General features: G+C 45.4%; 1 protein-coding gene across 1 annotated transcript; it reads left to right on the top strand.

Annotated features, from left to right (window-relative positions):
• Positions 1-2,029: 2,029 nt before the first annotated feature.
• LOC123102642 (nucleolar complex protein 3 homolog) lies at positions 2,030-18,560 on the top strand. Its single transcript, XM_044524062.1, has 12 exons — positions 2,030-2,549; positions 3,526-3,713; positions 4,246-4,454; positions 4,547-4,649; positions 4,873-5,036; positions 13,302-13,440; positions 13,562-13,723; positions 13,805-13,941; positions 14,093-14,407; positions 14,853-14,992; positions 17,461-17,558; positions 17,838-18,560. Exons 1-12 carry the CDS (start codon positions 2,207-2,209, stop codon positions 18,345-18,347), a joined length of 2,508 nt encoding a protein of 835 aa, XP_044379997.1. The 5' UTR covers positions 2,030-2,206; the 3' UTR covers positions 18,348-18,560.
• Positions 18,561-20,272: the final 1,712 nt, after the last annotated feature.

The raw sequence follows: 20,272 nt of genomic DNA, 5'->3' as shown, positions 1-20,272 counted from the left end.
TGTGTGACGTGACGAGTGTAAGCCAACTCTATTTATCCCTGTCTTATTCAATACATGGGATGTTTGTGAAGATGACCCTTCTTGCGACAAAACCACTATGCGGTTATGTCTCTAAGTCGTGCCTCGACACGTGGGAGCTATAGCAGCATCGTGGGCATTACAAAGACCCTAGGGAGAAGAGGGCCTTCCTTCGGTGGGCAGCGCCAGACGAGTGATGGGCCAGCGGCGGCGGCGGTAGAAGCAGCCCTAGCTGGGTAGACAAGAGGAGGAAGAGGAGGCGATGGCTGCGGCTGGCGGCGTACGTGTGGGGGGGGGGAGAGGTGGAGAGGAAGACGTGCGGAGCTGCCTTCGTTAGGAAGGAAATGAATCAATCAATCAACTCAAAGCAAGCTTCTACTAAAAGGAAATGATATGTAGTTAGATATTTTTCTATCGCCACAGTAAATCGCCACGTGGACACGCTCAAATAGTGCCCTTGTAGCATAGCTTATTGTGTTTGATACTAGTGGTTGGGGTCTGCCATTGCGGGCCTCTTAAGAGAAAGTTGTACGTGTATTTCTCCCTCTCAAAAAAAAAACCTCAATTTTATTTTAAAATCAAAAAAAATTTATCACAACATGTGAACATCACATCCATCTCAAAAAAGCCTAAAAAACGTTCTTACAATGAAAAAGAAACAAAAAGTCATCTTTAAGAAATAATCTTGAAAAAACTTTTCTCAAAACAAAGTACGCTAGAGACGAGCTTCCAAATGTTTTTTAGCAAACACCCAAGCAAAGAATAAGTGATGGCACTTTCATTTTCGACACACAATAACACATGACTAGTGGTTGGGGCCCGTCATTGCGGGCCTCTTGGAAGGAAGCTGGGCATGTATTTCTCCTTCTCAAAGAAAAAACCTCAATTACATCTCAAAATTAAAAAGAAAACTTTCTCGCAACACGTGAACATCACATCCATCTCAAAAAGAAAAAGAAAAGCCTAAAAACGTTTTTAAAATGAAAAAGAAACAAACGTCTCACTCCCATCTTAAAAAAAAATCTAAAAAAACTTTTCTCAAAACAAAAAAAGTCTCAGTTTCATCTGTCAAAAAAATCAAGAAGTTTTTCAATTTCATCTTCCAAAAAATATAAAAATGTTTTTTGCCACGGCAAACCAGCATGCGCCACGTGGCCATGCTGGTTGGCCGCCATTCTCCCGTAGCTTAATTTGTTTGATGTGTGTGCGTTCGGTTTATTCGGTTTACATGGTTCGGTTTGTACGGTATTAATACTTCAATAAATACGGTATGAAATTAAAATACGGTTCGGTTTCGGTATATACCAAATTATTTCGATATGGTTTCAGTATATACCATAATAACCAAAGTTGACGCGAATTTGAAAATGACGTAATAATAATTTGCAAATTTATGACTCAAAACACATATACTGTTTTACACAAATACAATATATAACTATATATAAATATATATGCATGCATTGATTCATCTGTTGATGGTTATGGACGTGCTTAGCATTTAAAAAAAAAGAAAAATGACTACGTTACAAGAAAAAATAAGGTGCTTAGTAGTGAATTTGACTCATGTACAAGAAAAATGACAACTTGCATGGTTGTTCATCACAAGAAATATAAAATTATTTTTTACTTTGGTTTATTCGGTTAAGCATTTGGTTTTTCGGTATATACCATAAAAACCAAAGTTCAAATCGGTATGAAAAGTTTATACCATACCGAAACCAGAAACCATAAAAACCAAAAAATTTGTTCGTTTCGGTTTATTTTTGGTATGATTTTTCGGTTTGATTTTCAAATGCACAGAGTGAGATGTGTCTGTGTTAAATTTTTGTTCCTCCCACGACAATCTCGTACAAAGACCCCTAAGTTTCGCGTAAAAACAAAGTATGAATGTGGGCTTGTTCGGGCCTGGTGCGCGCGGTTCTGTCCACGCCTCCACCAAACTTCTATGGCCCAAGCCCAAGGTCCCGCACAAAACCTAGCAGCAATAAACCATGCCACTGTTTTTCGAAGGGAAATGAGAAAGTCATATAAACCCTTCGTTCCATCGCCGCCGCCGCCGCCTATCTAAGTTTCGCCGTTCGGAAGGACCTCCGGCCACCCCCCTCTCCTACCGCGACCGTGAAACTTGTGAGGTTAGCGTCGGCTTCGGGGAAGCACAACCCACTCCAGATTTGTGTCGTATCCCATGGGGAAGAGCAGCAAGAAGAACAAGGTCATCCTCGCGCCGCCGCTGCCGCCGGAAGTCGACGACGAGGACATCATAGTCTCCGACGAGGATGTGGATTTCGTCGAGGAGAATAGAGAGCACGTCCACCTGATCACCGGGCTCAACAGGAAGGCCCTCGACAAAGTCGTCACCAGGGTCCCCGACCACGACGAGGACAAGGTCGAGCTCCTCTACGAGGAGCGCGAGCGCAAGAGGAGGGCTGCCCTAGCCCTGAAACCCAAGGACGACGATGACCTCGAGGTGGATCCCGTTGACGCGCTCCCTGTCAAGACTCTGCAGGGGGAGCTGCTCTACAGAACCGGTAAAATCATGCATGCCCAGTTATATTTGGTTCAGCAGAGCCGGTTGAGTTAGTCTAGTGAATATGGTATAGGAGCACTTGCTAGTTGCACAAGGCTTTGGAGAACCGCATATCAAATGCTATAGATATATTAGCAAATGAAATCATTTTGGCTCTGAGTTTCTACTAAGTTTGTTTGTTGCAGTCAGTAGGAACAGACTACCGCAGACACTTGGCAAACACACCCAATACATGCGGACGAAGAAAAAACCCCTAGGAAATGTACCACCAATGGCTTCCATTGTTCTCGGTCCATGAATTTAATAAAGTCTTACAACTTATCCTATTGTTGTTGGTCCATGACTTAACAAGATCGTTTTAGACATTGCTTAAACTAAGTAAAGTTGCTGTGTACTCGCAATCTAAGTTGTGCCAAGCTTATCTGGCTCCATTTACAGAGCCTGGTGTGCCCTTTTGATCCCAGAATAATGACATGCGCTCTAGAGCGGTCATTCCGTGTTGCCGTATTGCCATTTGCAGAGCAAGCATACAGGACACTGTTGCTGATCCAAATGGACAGGCATGACTTAAAGTTCTACATGCAACTTACATTAATCAGGGGAAGGGCTGGCAGTAATTCAGAATCACATGAGTCGATACTATTGTGGTCATTTATTTGTCTCCATATTTTCTCTTGTTAAAATGAATGACACGCATGAATCTTTTTGATACTGGAATTACTGATTTTATGATGCCCCTGTAACTACTATGTTCCATCAGAACTAAAAGATCATGATAAAACCTTGTCCAATTAGACAGAAAACAAGTAAAAAACATTAAAAAATTCTGCAACATAACGGAACCGAAATAAGTCAAAAGCATAAAGAAGTTTTCTAGAAGTGTAGCATGTGTTACGATATGAGTTTAAGTAAGTTTGTGATTATGAATTGTTGTTAGTGTTACCCTACTCATGTAACATTTATGTCATGACATGCAGCCAAGAGAGCAAGGTCTGAAGACAAAGCTAAGGGTGCTGAATCCAAATCTGATGACAAAGATGCTGATGCCAAGCAAAGTTCTCAAAAGGAATGTAAGGGAAGATCCAACAAAAAGGAAGATAGTAAATTGCAGAATGTGCAGCGTCCACTTGAAATTCCGAAGGAGAAACTGCACTCAGTAGTGTTGGTACTACTTCTGTTCTTCTTTTTGCATTAGTCTGAAGCACATTTTTCAAATGATCTCTTTTTGCAAAAGCTTAAAAATAAAAACTCATACTGCTTAATACCGTGAATGCAAATTACCTAGCCATGTTTGACTGCAAATATCGAAGTATCTTAGACATTGTCAACATATTGCAGGATAGCTAAATTAAGTGTCATGGCCTGTAGCTGTTCTAATTTTAACATACAAAGCTGAATGCTAGAATGTGGTAAGTGAGAAATTTTGAGCAAAATCAAAATGAGTTAATGCATCATCAGCAATTCAGCATGAATTATAGATGAAAATATGGATATCTGTTGTAGAGCTTGTATATACCTGAAAAGTGTCAATGAAAGCAAACAGACAAGTTATAAAACTGTTTATCAAATGTCAGGTCATTTACAGCGATAGAATCCAGCTCATTTGTTCATAATTGAAACCTTTTGTATCTTATACAGAACTGCTATATATTTTTACTATGCAAACAGTGATTTTTCCTGTATACTCTGATTGGCAGGAAGAGGTGAAGGAAGAACTTTCAGCTGATGAATTGTTTGAGAAAAAGAAGGCCCAGCTTGCTGAATTAGGCATGGCCATGCTTGAAGATCCTGAATCAAACATTAGATCTCTGAATGATTTATTAATTATATGCAACGACACAGACCAAAGGGTTGTTAAACTTGCTATAATGTCCTTGCTTGCTGTGTTCAGGGACATAATTCCTAGGTACATGACATGACAGTTCATTTTTACTATAGCCACTGCTACAGTGTTTCCCAGGTGACTTATATTATATGTGCTTTGATCTTCTTCTGCAGTTATCGGATTAGGCAGCTGACAGAAAAAGAGCTTGCCGTAGAAGTTTCGAAAGAAGTGAAGAAGACGAGATATTATGAGTACACGCTTATTCGTTCCTACAAGGTTTTATTCTGAATTCTGCTTCATACCCTAAATACTTTGTGACAAGAAGTCATTTGGTTATGAATTATGTGATCATGAACAATTTTCCAGTGGCTCATCACTTGCTTTGGCTTTCTTCATACAAATATTTATTTGCTGCACCTTCCATTTGATGGTCAAGATATTTCTAGATGTTTTTTGATTGCTGAAATTCGTTTTCTGTTTCCTTTCTGTGCACTTCCAGGCATACCTGCAGAAATTGATATCATTGGAGAAGCAACCCTATTTTTATCTTGTGGCAGTTCGTTGCTTGTGTAGTTTATTAGATGCTGCCCCACACTTTAACCACCGTGAAAGCTTACTGGCCAGTGTGGTAAAAAATTTAAGCTCCTCGAATGATGTAGCAAGGTATCTTCTTATTTATATTTACTTGAATCATTTCTTACCTAATAATGTCATATGACTCAATTATGCAGCTGACTTCTGTATAAGTTAATGTTGGTTACTAGGTTAGTCCCCATGACGGGTGACTTTCCAATTGCCATCCGTAGCTACCGAGTGCAACTTTCCTCCTGTAGTTCCATCCCTGCCCCCATAGTGAATGTCGTGGGAATGGGTTGCCACTTTGCCAGTATAGAGCCATCCTTGCATTCTAACAATGAAGCCTTCTGTCCCAAGCAAGTTGGGGTAGGCTAGAGATGAAATCCAACAGAAACCTGTGAGAACCTAAAAGAGAAGGGAGAAAATACAAGTAAACAAAGTGAAGGAAAGTAAACTAAGGTTCTGGTACATGGATTGCTGACTACAGTCCTGTCAAGAGCCAAATTCCTAGGTACTCCCTCCGTCCCATAATATAAGAACGTTGAGTACATTCTAAACCTTAAAGTCTCTCTTTACAGCCTCCTCCCATGTCAACTTCGGTTGCCCCATACCCTCCTAGCATTTTTGCTACGTTTTAGAATACCGCTATTCACTGGTGTTTCTGCAGGCCTCCATTGGATATGTCCAAACCACCTTACTCGGTGTTTGACAATCTTCTCTTCAATTGGTGCCGTCCCTACCTTATTGCCTATTCCCTCGTTCCTGATTCGGTCCTTTATTGTATGGTCACACATCCACCTTAGCATGCGCATCTCAGTGACACTCATTTGTTGGATGTATTGTCTCTTAGTAGGCCAACACTCTGCTCCATATAGCACTGCAGGTCTGATCGCCATCCTATAGAACTTTCCTTTTAGCTTTTGTGGGGCCTTCTTGTCAAAGAGCATGCCAGATGCTTGCCGCCACTTCATCCACACCGCTTTGATTATGTGGCTAACATCCTCATCGATACCTTGCGTTCTGTTTAGTTTATTCTGTTTTGTTCATCAGATGGTCAGTATGGACAGTTGCACACAAGATTGTAGCACAACCCTAAGGTCTCCTTTGGTTCATTGGATAGGAATATCATAGGAATAGGAAAATCATAGGAAGTGAGATGACATGTATCTCAATTCCTATATGGAAAGACATGTCATTTGATGCATAGGATAGGAATTTTTCCATTTAGTCTAGGCTAATGTTTTTTGTCCTTTGAAATGTGAAGAATTGGTTCCTATCCTACATAGTAATAGGAATCCATTCCTACAAACCAAAGGGCTCCAAAGTGTCTTTCCTACAAAATTCCTATCCTTTAAAATTCCTGTAAACCAAAGAAGGCCTAAAATGAGCTATGCTTTATACAGCAAATATTAGTTATATCCATGGTTTATACATCTTCATTTATGTACGCGGGTATAGTGCAGTTGGGGAGGTACCCTGTAGGGTGGTGGTGACAACTTTTCTGATACTCATGAGCTGCCTAGGAATGGAGCCCTATACATGTAGGGTGGTGGTGACAACTATTAGGAAACGCGAGGAAGAGAGAATGACTGAACAGTTTTCTGTATTGAGGAGGAGAGAGAGATATACAAGGTTACATAGGCCTGGGCCTCACTCTAGACTATGGGCCTGGGCCTGTACAAGACAAACACAACATATATACTTAACACCCCCCTTCAAACTTAAGGTGGGTCAGGAGCATCTGATACACCAAGTTTGAGAGTGTGAAACCTATGCTGATCTCTAGTTTGTGCCTTGGTGAAGAAATCTGCGACTTGAAGCTCTGATGGGACATATTGTAGCTTGACAGTGGATTGTTGACAATGAGATCGAGTGAAAAAGGCATCCACACCAATGTGTTTGGTCAACTCATGCTTGACTGGATCATTAGCAATGTGAATAGTAGCAGTGCTGTCACAAAGAAGAGGTATTGGTGTATGACATAAGACACCAAGATCATCCAATAGCCAGCGAAGCCATACAATCTCTGCTGTAGTAGTAGAGAGAGCCCTAAGCTCTGCCTTGGCGCTGGAGCGAGACACAACAGTTTGCTTCTTTGATTTCCATGCAATGAGAGATGTACCAAGAAATATGCAATAGCCAGTGACCGAGCGACGATCAATAGGATCACTCGCCCAAGTGGAATCAGAGTAAGCATGTAGCTGGAGCTAGCTGACTGGAATTAGCATAGAACAAGCGGCGAGATGTAGTTCCCCTTAAATACCTAAGGACTCGGAATAGGTGACCATGATGAACTGAGGTAGGAGCACAAACAAATTGACTGAGAATATGGACTGCATGTGCGATGTCAGGTCTGGTCACTGTGAGGTACACTAGACTGCCGACAATGTGACGATAGCGAGATGGATCCTCAAGAGGAGTGTCATCAGTAGGACGCAACTGCAGATGAAGCTCCATAGGTGTAGCAGCAATGTGTGTGTCAGTGAGACCTGAGCGAAGAATCAAATCCTGAGTGTACTTTTGCTGGGAGATATAGTAACCATCATTGGTGTGCTCGACCTCAATCCCGAGAAAATAGCTGAGAGACCCCAAATCTGACATCTTGAATTGTTCACTCATTTTTTTCTTAACAAAATCAATATACCCAACAACATCTCCAGTGATCAACATGTCATCTACATAAAGTAGAAGCAATGTACGACCATGCTCAGATGTATGAATGAAGAGTGCAGGGTCATGTTCACTAGGAGAAAAACCGGCAGCTTGAATCACAGAACTGAACCCCTCAAACCAGGCACGAGGGGCTTGCTTAAGCCCATAAAGAGCCTTTTGAAGACGGCAAACATGACCTGATGGAACCTTGATACCTGGAGGTGGCTGCATATAAACTTCCTCATGTAAATCACCATGAAGGAAGGCATTCTTCACATCCATGTGGGAAATTTTCCATGACTGAGTAGCAGCCACAACAATTGGAGTTTGAACTGAAGTCATGTGAGCAACAGGAGGGAACGTCTCATCATAATCTTTCCCATGATACTGCTGAAAACCTCTTGCAACAAGGCGAGCCTTGCAGCGTTCCACATAACCGTTTGACTTGGTTTTAACCTTATACACCCATTTGTAAGTGATAGGGATTGAACTAGGAGGTAATGGTACCAAATCCCATGTACCAGTACTCTCTAAGGCTGCAAGCTCCTCAGACATAGCCAGTTGCCACTCAGGTGACACAACTGCCTCCTGATAGGTACTAGGCTTAGAAATAGCCCCTGCATACAAGTCCTTTTTGTATCGCGTTGCTAGAGAAGAGCCGTTAGTGCAAGGATCAGTAGTACTGGCTGGAGGAGTAGAAGACAAAGGCATAGATGACTGCGTGTCACATGGAGCTTTAGAACGACGAGTGTAATGGAAAGTACTGGCTGGAGTAGTAGAATAACGACGAGTGTAATGGAAAGGAAGACTATCTAGAGGTGGAGCTAGTGGAAGAGAAAGGAGCTGGTGAGGAAGGAGATGAAACATGTGGTGGAGATGGTTCTGATGTTAGGACAGAGGAAGGTTGTTCAGCTATGGACTCGTCTAAAAAGATAGGTGGAAGTGAAAGAAACGAGGTAGACTCTAAAGAAGTTGAGGATGATGGGTTAGTGGAAGGGGAATAGAAGAAGGGTTGATCCTCAACAAAAGTGACATCGCGAGAAAAGTGAATGCGGTGAGCAGAAGAATCATTGCAATGGTAGCCCTTATGTTCAAGACTATATCCAAGGAAGACACATTGAGCAGACTGAGCAGTCAACTTGGTACGCTCACGAGGTGCTAAAAGAACATAACAAGTACAACCAAAGACATGGAGGTGGTCATACGTGGGAGGAGAACCAGACAAAACCTCACCAGGACACTTGCCCTCAAGGCGAGTAGAAGGTTGGAGATTGATTAGATAAACAGTAGTTGAGATAGCTTCACCCTAAAAATGAGTGGGGACAAAGGAAGAAATCAGAAGGGTATTTGCTGTCTCAACAATATGGCGATGCTTACGCTCAGCAACGCCATTCTGAGCATGGGCACCAGGGCATGAAAGCTGAGGGAGAGTACCCTCAGATGAGAGAAACTCACGAAAAGCAGTAGATAGATACTCCCCTCGGAGTCAGAACGAAAAACACGAACAACACTGGAAAACTGAGTATGGACCATATGTACAAAAGCCTTATATATAGAAAACAACTCAGAACGATGCTTCATAAAATAGACCCAAGTATGTCGAGAGTGATCATCAACAAATATGACATAATGTTTGTGGCCACCTTTCGAAACAAAGGGGGAAGGACCCCATACATCAGAGTGCACTAAATCAAAAGGATGACTAGAATGAGTAGTGCTGGAAGAGTATGGAAGCTGTATTTGTTTCCCTAGCTTACAACCCTTACGGTGAAAACCAGCATCTATGGAAACATGACCCAAAACACCTTGTCGAACAAGGGTAGATAAACGAGAATCACACAAGTGACCTAAGCGATGGTGCCACTGGGCAAAAGAAAACGGCGAAGTGGATCTTGATGTTGATGCAGCCATCCGGAACGCGGATGTGGTGGAAGCTGAAGGAAGGTGTAAGGTGTCAAGGATGTAGAGGGATGTGGATCCTCTACGGCGATGGCTAGTTCCAATGACCCTCTTGCTCTGACGGTCCTGCACATAACAAAATGAGTCATCAGAACCAACAAAATAGTTCATATCAGCAAGCTGGCCAACAGACATAAGATTCATGGACAACTCTGGAGCAAAGGAGATGGCAGGAACAAAAAACTTGGATGTGCGAAGAGAACCCTGATGAGTAATAGAACAAGGTGTACCATCAGCAGTCTAAACAGAGGCACCATCCCGCACTGGCTGGCAAGACACAAGCTGAGAGCGATCAGAGGTCACATGGAAAGAAGCCCCAGAGTCCAGAACCCAAGGCTGGGTTGCAGCAACAGCGGGCTGAGAGAGAACAGATGCAGAAGCACCCCTCACTTGCTGCTGATAAGGAGCCTGGGGTGCACGACGCTGCTGATTGAGGGCCCGTCTAGCCTGAAACTCAGCTAACAGCTCTGAATGAAGCTTAAAACAACCATCTCTGTGGTGTCCTGCCTTCTTGCAGAACGAGCATACGACAGCTGAAGGTGTGGCCTTGGAGGCACCTGGCTGCTGAGGAAAAGCCAGAACACTAGTGTGTAGAGTCTGCGCAGAAGTAGCCCCAAGAGAACGGAGACGAGTCTCCTCAGCGATCAAGCTAGCAAGTGCCTTTGTCAAGGTAGGATGAGTCGTACGACCAAGCAATTGAGTGCGAATGTTCTCAAAGTCTGGCTTGAGACCCATCACAAACTGAAACATGAGAGTCTGATGGTCATACTTTTCCTTCGCTGCACATGACTCACAACCAGAATTACCCTTTGGAACCATGGAACCTAGCTGCCCAGTGATGCGAGGGAAAGCTCCATAGTACTCTTCTATGAACATGTCTTCTGGCTACCGAGTGTTGTGTAAATTCTGCAACAACGAGAAATGAAGTGCACTGCTGGTCTGAAGTGTGATGCTCAAGACTCATTCGGAGTGAGGGTTCAACACCCAGAATTAAAACTCCCATCACACGATCATCGATCTTTTGCCAATACTTCCTTGCTGCATCATCATTTGGACTAGGTGGATCATCTGTCAGATGAGAAACAAAACCAGCCATCCTCAAGACAGTTCGGGTAGAAAATGCCTATTCCCTGTAGTTTGAACCATCAAGCTTGATATCTATGATCACAGAACCAAATCCGAAATCATTTCTTGCCATAGTGGTGAGTGGCCAGCAGCTGGAAACACCCAATCTGATAGCAGCTGCAGGCAGCAACAAGAGAAGAGCAGCAGACAGCCACAAACAGGAGCTGGATCTCACTGGATAGGAGGAGCTTGCTGGATCTTGCTGGATAGAAGGGGGAACGCCTGGAGCTTGCTGTAGAGCAGGGAAGGCACCAAGAGCTTGCTGGAGATGGCTGCTGGAGAGCAGGGGAAGTATTCTCACAGAGTAGCTGTGAGGAAACACAGAGGAGCTGCTGGAGAGCAGCTCCTACAGGTTGATGACGAAGATGGGATGGGGCAGCGATGTGGATGTCTCCTCACCAGACAGATCCGCCTGAATCACCTCACCGGCGGCGATTTCATGGGTGGCGGCTAGAAGAGGGACTAGGGTTTGGTCCTGGTCTGATATCATGGTAGGAAATGTGAGGAAGAGAGAATGACCAAACAGTTTTCTGTATTGAGGAGAGAGATATACAAGGTTACATGGGCCTGGGCCTCACTCTAGACTATGGGCCTGGGCCTGTACAAGACAAACACAACATATATACTTAACAACAACTTTTCTGATATTCATGAGCTGCTTAGGAATGGAGCCCTATATCAAGGTGTTTAAATCGTTGCTCCATGGTGTTAGAGGTAGTGATGGTAGCATCCATGTGTATGAGGGTGATACCCGGATGTTGTGTGTTTCCTCATGTATTATAATATGCCCCTTGGGCTACGAGTCAATACAAGAAAATCTTATCTCTCATGGAACCCAGGGAGCAAAATAGTTTGGTCTTTTGGAACGAAGGCTCAAGGAGAGCCCGGCTTTGAATTAACAAAGCCATCAACCGGCCAGGATTACAGAGAATACAACCACGAACCACACAAAGAAAAGGAAAAAAAACACGGCAAAGATACAAAGGCGTTGGGAGACAGCTCACATAGCACACAACTCGCTAGATACTAGATCAACGTGAAGCTAATAGCTAGGAGATGCTAGGGACCTCTTGCACACACGCAACCATGGGGAAGGCAACTGCCGGTTCAAGGCAAGGAAACGACGACGATGAGAGGCATGCCATTGCCAGAACACCAGGGACTTGTGGAGAACACAATCAGACAGTTCCATCGTCAAAGGAGGCCCCTGCCTCCTCGCCTGGCTCGAAAGGCGCCGCACCGTTGAGCGATGGACTAGTTCACCCTAGAAACTGCCTGAATGGCACCCAAGGCAGCCACAGGAGCGGAACCAGGCGTTCCTCACTTGTCGACGGCGACTCACCTAGAGCCAAGCAGCCCCAAAACCGAAGATCGGGCGAGAAAGAGGGTGAGCTGCCAGGATGAAGGGCAACAGCAAGGACCAAGACCAAAACTCAGAAGCTCTGGCACCCTCGGCGAGCTGGGAAGGGAACCACCGGAGGAGGGGAACCCTATCCCCTCCCTTCGAGGAGATCCACGACACTGGAGGCCCTCACAACAGCCGCACGAAGAGCACCACCATAACTGAACCCCGCACCAGGGAAGGCATGGCTGCCGCTAGAGACTTGCTGCCGCCGCCGCACACCAAACCGCACCACACCGAAGCCCACCGCCCCACTTGTTCCCAAAAACAGCGTCTTCAAGAAGATTACGACGTCTGAGGCGTCGCTGCTGTCCAACAAAGTTTGGGTTTTCACCCGGGAAGCAAGGAGGCATGGGATGGGGAGGACAGGACTTGACCGGCGCCTCCAAGGAGGTGAGCGGCGCCCGCGGGCGTCGCCGCCGTCGCGCCAACAAGGCTGGCTAGGGGTTTCCCCCGGTCCTGGAACCCCACCATCCGTTCCCACCCACCGAAACCAGCCCCCCATGTCGTAGCAGACCGGATCTAGAGGGGGAAGCAGCACGCCGTAGGAGAGTTGGTGTGGAGGCGGCCAGATCTGACGCCGCGGAAGCCGGAGCCGTCGCCGCGCCCAGATCCGCATCCTCCGAAGGTCTCATCGTCCGCACGGTCAAGGCCGCAGGCCCACGCCCGCGCCACCAGAAGCCGAAGGGCTGGAGGCGCCACACCAGTCGTGGCCGCCGCCCCAGATCCCGTAGCCCCCCGCGGGCGAGGCGAGGCAGCGAGGACCCCGCTGCCACCATCATCAGCAGCACACCAAGCTTGCCCGGCGGCTGCCTCCGGTGGTGGCGAGGGGAGATTGAGGAGGGGGAGGTGCGGCGGCGGGATTAGGTTTCGTCCCTCGTGTCGCCCGAGCGAGGCGACGCGAGGGAGGGGGGGGGGGGGCAAATAGTTTGGTCTTCCAGTGACACAAATTTCATCTGTAACTTGATATTTTCCTTTAAAACTGAAATACATAGAGGAAACTATATGATTTCATAATTTAATGAGTATTTATTGGTTGCCTATTTTCCCGCCTTTTTGTTTAAACATAACTATTAGTAAGTTGAGCAGTTCATGTGCAAATAAACCTAAGCATCTGTATTTAAAGTAGTTCAAGTAAATTTGAGTATAAAAGCAGTCCACGTAGTACATCACTGTACTGACCTAACTTGCATCTTTTTCTCTCTAACTTGTAGGAAACTATGTTCTGAGGCAATAAGATCTCTGTTTAGAAATGAAGGAAAACATCGCGGTGAGGCAACTGTTGAAGCAGTAAGATTGATATCAGCTAGTGTGAAGCTCAATGATTGCCAGCTCCATCCTGATGTCATTGAGGTATGTATGTGATGGAATTGAATGGTTATAGCGTCCATCGTCCTGCATTTTGCATGCAATTGATATGTGTTCTTGGTTGAGAATCAATCCCCTTGCTTACGGTGACCACATTTTTTGTTAGGTATGCTTGTCTCTGAAGTTTGATGAAGACCTTGGAAAAGATGAGAGCAAGGAAGAAAAACTGAAACCAAAGAAAAATAAACGATATCAGAATCGGGATGTCACAAAACCGAGTGAGAAGAAGAAAATAAAAAAGGAATTGCTTTCTAAAGCCAGACAAGAGGTAACACCAGATGTTTCATACAAATCAACTTGCTCAACTTGTAGCATGGCTATGAATTCTTATAAGAATATCCTTTTGTAGGTTCATGCAGATCTTAGAGCTGTTTCATTTACTCTTGATCCAAAGGAGAAAAAAATGATACAAAGGGAAACACTTGCAGCCCTTTTTGAGACCTATTTTCGAATTTTGAAGCATAGCATGAACACTTCAAATTCAAGGTCCGTGCATTGTGTATCTGAGTTTTACAAGTACAAATGATATGTATCTGGTATTATATGGCCCGAGTTTACTTAGTTCTGATTTTTCTCTCTCTTTTAGCATAATGTTACATTCCTGATGATGATGATATTGGCATGTCAATGTTTCCAGGTATAAGGCCACTAGTGTCTTCCCTGGTGGCTCACACCCTTTAATTGCTCCATGCTTGGAGGGCTTAGGAAAATTCTCACATTTAATTGATTTGGATTTCATGAGTGAACTTATCGCTTGCCTTAAGAAGCTTTCTGGGTATACAGACCATCAAGGTGAAATTCCACCGGACAATACACTCTCTGTGTCGGAACGCCTACAATGCTGCATAGTTGCTTTTAAAGTATGGAGGAGCAATCTTGAGGCTTTGAATGTAGACCTGCAGGACTTCTTTGTGCAGTTTTATAACCTTATACTGGAGTATCGACCTGACAGGTTTGGCCTCTTCGTATGGTTAATGGTTGTAATGAGGAAATATCTTCTCTTGTTCTTTGTACCTGAACACCAGATAACTTCACATGTCACTGATTTATTCATGGGGAACATGGACTAGTGTGGGTAGATGGCGCTGTTCTTATATCCTGTGTATTTTTATTTCTATATACTCCCTCCGTCCCAAAATTCTTGTCTTAGATTTGTCTAAATACGGATGTATCAAGTCACGTTTTAGTATTAGATACATCTGTATCTAGACAAATCTAAGACAAGAATTTTGGGATGGAGGGAGTAGTTGTTACCTCTGTTCCTCGATAATGTGCTATTCAAACTGTTTTGACATTTAATAAACTTTGGGCATTTATGTATTATTATATTGAAGAAAGATAGTAATGGCTAAGCTGTCCATACCATGAGAATTAATGACCTGATCCATTGCATGCAGAGATCGTGGTGAGGTTTTGGCTGATGCTCTGAAGACACTTCTGTGGGAAGGCAAGCAGCAGGATATGCTAAGAGCAGCTGCTTTCATTAAACGTCTGGCAACATTTGCTCTGTCATTTGGCTCCGCAGAAGCAATAGCAGGTTTTAATTTATCATTTTCCTATCTAATTTTTGGCTACTAATGCCTGCGAAGTACTCCCGTCTGTCCCAAAATAAGTGTCTCCACTTTGTACTAACTTCAGTACAAAGTTGTACCAAGGTTAAGACATTTATTTTGGGACGGAGTAGTATTATTTTGGTTCGAGTTTTTGGCAGTAGAACTAGAAGAAAGGCGCGCCTTGATGCACCGTTTGGGTATTGGTGTTGAGAGTTTGTTTGTTTAGTGGCACACTTTATTTTTCAAGCAGCTTATATAAAATAAATATAAAAAAATAATAAATTGTTCAAGGACATATCAGTTCACTTGGCAAGGCACAAGCTTGATTACAGAACTTATGGTTTTGTTGTTACTGTGTTACATATTACACCATAGAATCTAAATATTGCCTTGATCATCAAGTGCCCGAACTTCTTTTTTCATGAACGGACATCAGTAATCTTTTAGAGAATTGCATGGAAACAGTACTGCATAACTACCAATTAAGAAATTAGTACATTGTACCGAGAATTTTGTATGGGTCTACAATCTAAACCGTGAACCGCCATATCTCACGCAACATAGTTATCTCAAAGGAACAACACCAACAAAATCACCTGACAAATTTGTTTGATACCAACACCGGGTACCATTCCTTCCTTCAAAAGGGTGTGCCCAGTGCTGAAAGCCCCCACACAAGGCGGGGTCTGAGGAAGGGAATTTCTAGACAGCCTTACCCTTGCATAATAATTCTGCAAGGAGGCTGGTTCTAACCCAGGGCCTCCAGGCCACAAGTGACCACTGCGCCAGGCCCGCCTTGACTATTCCTTCAGTTACTATGAAATCTGGCAACCTCTGGGAGTGAACTGCCCATCTCACATACTCTTCTTGACTGATGTCTACCAAGAAGCCACGGCTGCGAAGGATGCATGCCATCACTTACTCTGGAGTGTCTGTCAAGAAAGCATGGGAATGAATTTGCGATCTCTATCTCCAAGATTGTAGCTTTCCCCTCTTGAAATTGCAGTTAAGCCCAACAAATGGCCAACCCTCTTCATCCATTTCTCCACTCATGTCTCCGGTATATAGCCTTAAACCTCAATTTGCTGATTGATGCTTTCACATGCCCATACACACTTCAGATTGTTAGAGAAATTTTGTTCGCCCCCATGAGAAATTCCCAAGTGATATGGACTGCCAGCACAAGGTCGACGCCTGCTCCAAAGAAGGACGGCCACCGGCTGCCACCAATTTTTTTACCAAACCCTTGCCCGAAGGAAAAGGGAGCAGGCGAAGATCGCCTCCCCTTCTCCACGAACACAATGGAGGACGTGAATCGACACGGGGACTCCCAAATTACAGCCAACCAGTGGCGGAGCTTAGTGGAGAGCAACCTGGGCCATTGCCCCCCCAGCCCATGAGAAAACTAGCATATATCCCCTAGTATTCAGCCCATATGCTCAGTTAAAATCAGCCTAAACTCATATTTCTTGCCCCTCCAGCCCATTTGCCCCTCCATAAAATCAGCCCAAGCTCCGCCACTGCAGCCAACTGACATGACGCAGAAGGGGTTTGACCAGCACGCTAACATCAGTTGTGAGCTGACCTACGGGACCGACGTGCCAACCTGGCACTGACAAGCGGGGTCTGCTGTGGGAAAAACATCGGGTCTCCCAACAGGTCTCGGTTCCTAAGGAGCTTGGAGCATTTAGGGATGCAGTGATGCATCAGCCGAGTGCAATATTGTGTAGCAGAATTCATGGAACAAACTCATAATAAATTACTTACCTTCGTTCCAAATTATAAAAAGATGTTTTGGATATTTCAATATAGACTACATACGGGCTGAAATGAGTGAACAAAAACACTAAAACGCGTCTACATACATCCAATTCAGATGGAAGTTAGAACATCTTATAATTTGAAACGGAGGGAGTAGTAAACAACCCCTATGTAAGCATGTTAGACTTGCTGCAGGTGATCCCATCTTAGTTGCTTCCTACTCCCTCCGTCCGGGTTTATTAGGCCTAAAGACAACTTCTCTTAAACCAAGACATATAGTAATTTGCTCACATTAATTCTTCCATTTCACTCTCAATGCACTCTTTCACATGCATGCAGCCAATGAAAAAACACGCATGAAGTATATTAATTTCCCAGTCATGGCACCAACAACAATGACTTTCAACGCAACCAATGAAATGGTTGCATGCATGCACCTTTCCAAAGCGAGGCCTTATAAAAAAGGACATACTTGTGATGCTAAGAGGCCTAATAAACCCGGACGGAGGGAGTAGAACCTGTACAAAATATGCATCACAAGATGAGTTAATCATTAGTAGAGCATTAGAGGCATTTGTAAGGCATTCATTTCTTCTCCCTGGCTAGTTCTTACAAGCACTTGTTGTCAAGTGTCACCGCTTTCTGTTTGTCTTGCTGGTATAATGATTTACATGTTGGGCTCATGTTTCAGCCTTGATCACGCTGAAGCATCTTCTCCAGAAAAATACCAAGTGCCGAAACATGTTGGAAAATGATGCTGGCGGTGGTTCCCTGTCTAGCTTAGTTGCGGTATATGCCTTACTTCCTCTTCTGTATTTTGTTTATCATGTACAGTTTGTATTTAGAGGGCAGGCCTGGCGCAGTGGTGAAGTCCTCCCCACTTGTGCCAAGAGGTCCTGGGTTCGAACCAGCCTCTCTGCATTGCACTTTGCAGGGGTAAGACTAGGTTCCTATAATCCCTCCCCAGACCCCACCTTGTGTGGGAGCTTCTATGCACTGGGTCTGTCCTTTTATGTACAGTTTGTATTTATTTTACTATTATCATATCATTTATTTCCTTTTGTTCAGAAATATGACCCAGAGGCTAAAGATCCTTATCTGAGTGGGGCACTAGCAACAGTACTTTGGGAGCTTAGCCTTCTGCAGAAGCATTATGACGAAACTGTTAGTGGAATGGCTTCAAATATCTTGAGCATGGCAAATCTGAACGCCACCCAGAATCCAGTTCAACTTTCTAGCTCGAATCCTCTGGAAGCATACAAAGACTTGTCGATGGGACGGGAATTATCAAAGCCAACCCACAAAGTGTCACAGACATTGAAGTGCAAAAGGAAACGGCGCAGTAAGGAGTTTGTCGCTCTAAGTCCAGATGTGCTTGAGAAGGCAGATTGCACGGTGGGCGAAGATGAACTGAGAGAGAAGTTGCAAAATCATTTCGTGGTACTAAGAGGCATTTCCGAGAATGAGAGACTGAGGACCGAGTTGAACCATGCATTGTCATCCATAAACATGCACAAGGAGTACAACAAGCAGAAAAAGGAAAGCAAGAAATCAAAGAAGAAAGTTGCAAAGGCTTAGTTGTCTTGTGTTCTGCGGATTTTTTCCACACCAGCGGTAGAAGGTGTCCCCCTATTTTGTTGTAGCATCACTGTATCGATTTATCATAGTTTCCTGTGACACTGTTACAGTTTCTGTTTAGGACACAATTGCTACATCCTTGATGATTTTGCATAAATCTTTCGTGGCCTGCCCTTTTCTTTGCGTTGCTCTGTAAAACGCAACTCAACGCAACGGTGATGTGCTCCCTGTCTTTCATACGTACTCTCTCCGTTCCATATTACTCGTCGCTGATTTAGTACATAGTTGTACTAAATCAGCGACGAGTAATATGGAACGGAAGGAGTAATGTTTTTCTAATTATCAAATGATTCCATCTGCAAAGCGGAATACTACAAACTTTTAGAGACGGAGATACTACGTGGACAAACCAGTGATTGCTATCCTACACGCGTCCGAATTAGGTACAAGTACTAAATATTTTTAGTGATACATTTGTATCTAGATAAATCTAAAATAAGTGTTGAGCATCATTGTTATTATGGAAACATAGGACAACGTAGGATTTATTCCACCTTGTCTTTTTAAGACGACCCTATACTCCTATATATATGCCTATGAGGCTCAAGCAATACAACAAACAATTCTACCAAACCTCTCTCTCCCTTCTAACATGGTATCAATTTTCGGGTTCTAAACCTATGCCTATGAGGCTCAAGCAATACAACAAACAATTCTACCAAACCTCTCTCTCCCTTCTAACATGGTATCAATTTTCGGGTTCTAAACCTTAGCCTCTTCCGCATCCGCGCACCGCCCTCGGGGCGGTCAGCCTCCATGACCGTCGTCAGGGGCCGCGCTGCCCGTACCTAGGGTTCGTCCATCGGTTGTGTTGACCGGTTGCCTTAAAGAGTCTTTTTCCCGAGCCCTTGCTTCGCGGGTTTTCGCTCTTTCGATGGTCGTTTTAATCGGCGTTTTTCTTTTTGGTTTTCCGATCTATACTTGATCGGTTTGTGTCGCCAGCCATCGCCGTCGATCCCCGTGCGCCTCTACTCTGACACCGGTGCGACCGACCGGCCTCTTCACCGACCCGGCGGCCTCGCGCGACAAGCGGCCCCTAAGGGCTGTAGTCCGCGCGTCTGCTCGCTCGTCGCCCAGACCCGGCGGCCTCGCGTGACAGGCGGCCTCTCACGACCGTCGTCTGCGTGTCGGCCCGCTCGTCAATCTACATTGGCCATCACCGTCCTGTCTCCGAGTTCAGCGCGCCCCTCCGCCGATCGAGTAACAGGCTGTCGCTGCGTGGCCCCATCGGGCCGCAGCGCCGCCGCCCCATGGTTCTGCCCGTGGCTGCACCGATGCGCGCCGCCGCTGCATTGCCCCTTCGGGCCGTAGTGCCGCAGCACGTGATCTCCGCCGCCACCCCGAGGCCGTTCCCGTGGTTGCACCACCTCGCGCGCTGCCGCTGCGTCGCCCCTTCGGGTCGTAGTGCCGCGGCCCGCGGTCAACTGCCGCACCGAGGCCGTCCGCTCTAGGCCGTCCCCGAGGCTGCACCGACCCTCGCGCTGCCGCTACGTCGCCTCGTCGGGCCGTAGCGAGCGTGGCACGCGATCCCTGCAACCGCCCTGAGGTCTTCCACGCCGTTGCCCCGATCCACCCGCCACCGTTGCGTCGCCCCTTCGGGTCGTAACGCTGCGGCCCGCGGTCCACCGCCGTCCACGCGCGTTGATTTTCACGTGATATGCGTCGCGCCGCCTCCCTTGGCGCGGGGATGTCACCGTCCGCACCGGTCTTCGTCACGCTGTCGATTTCATTATCGCCTACTTCGAGCACCGTCGCCGCGCCCCTTCTCTAGCCGCCGCTGCTCTTCTTTCGCGGCTCCACGGCGACTACCTCGACACCAGCGACCCCGACCACGGCGTTCTTCGCATGGCTACCTCGACTACGGC

This window comes from Triticum aestivum, chromosome 5A (genome assembly GCF_018294505.1).
Source record: "Triticum aestivum cultivar Chinese Spring chromosome 5A, IWGSC CS RefSeq v2.1, whole genome shotgun sequence".
Taxonomy (NCBI): Eukaryota; Viridiplantae; Streptophyta; class Magnoliopsida; order Poales; family Poaceae; genus Triticum; species Triticum aestivum.
The sequence above is the reverse complement of the archived record's forward strand: the minus strand, read 5'-3'. Positions and strand labels throughout refer to the sequence as shown.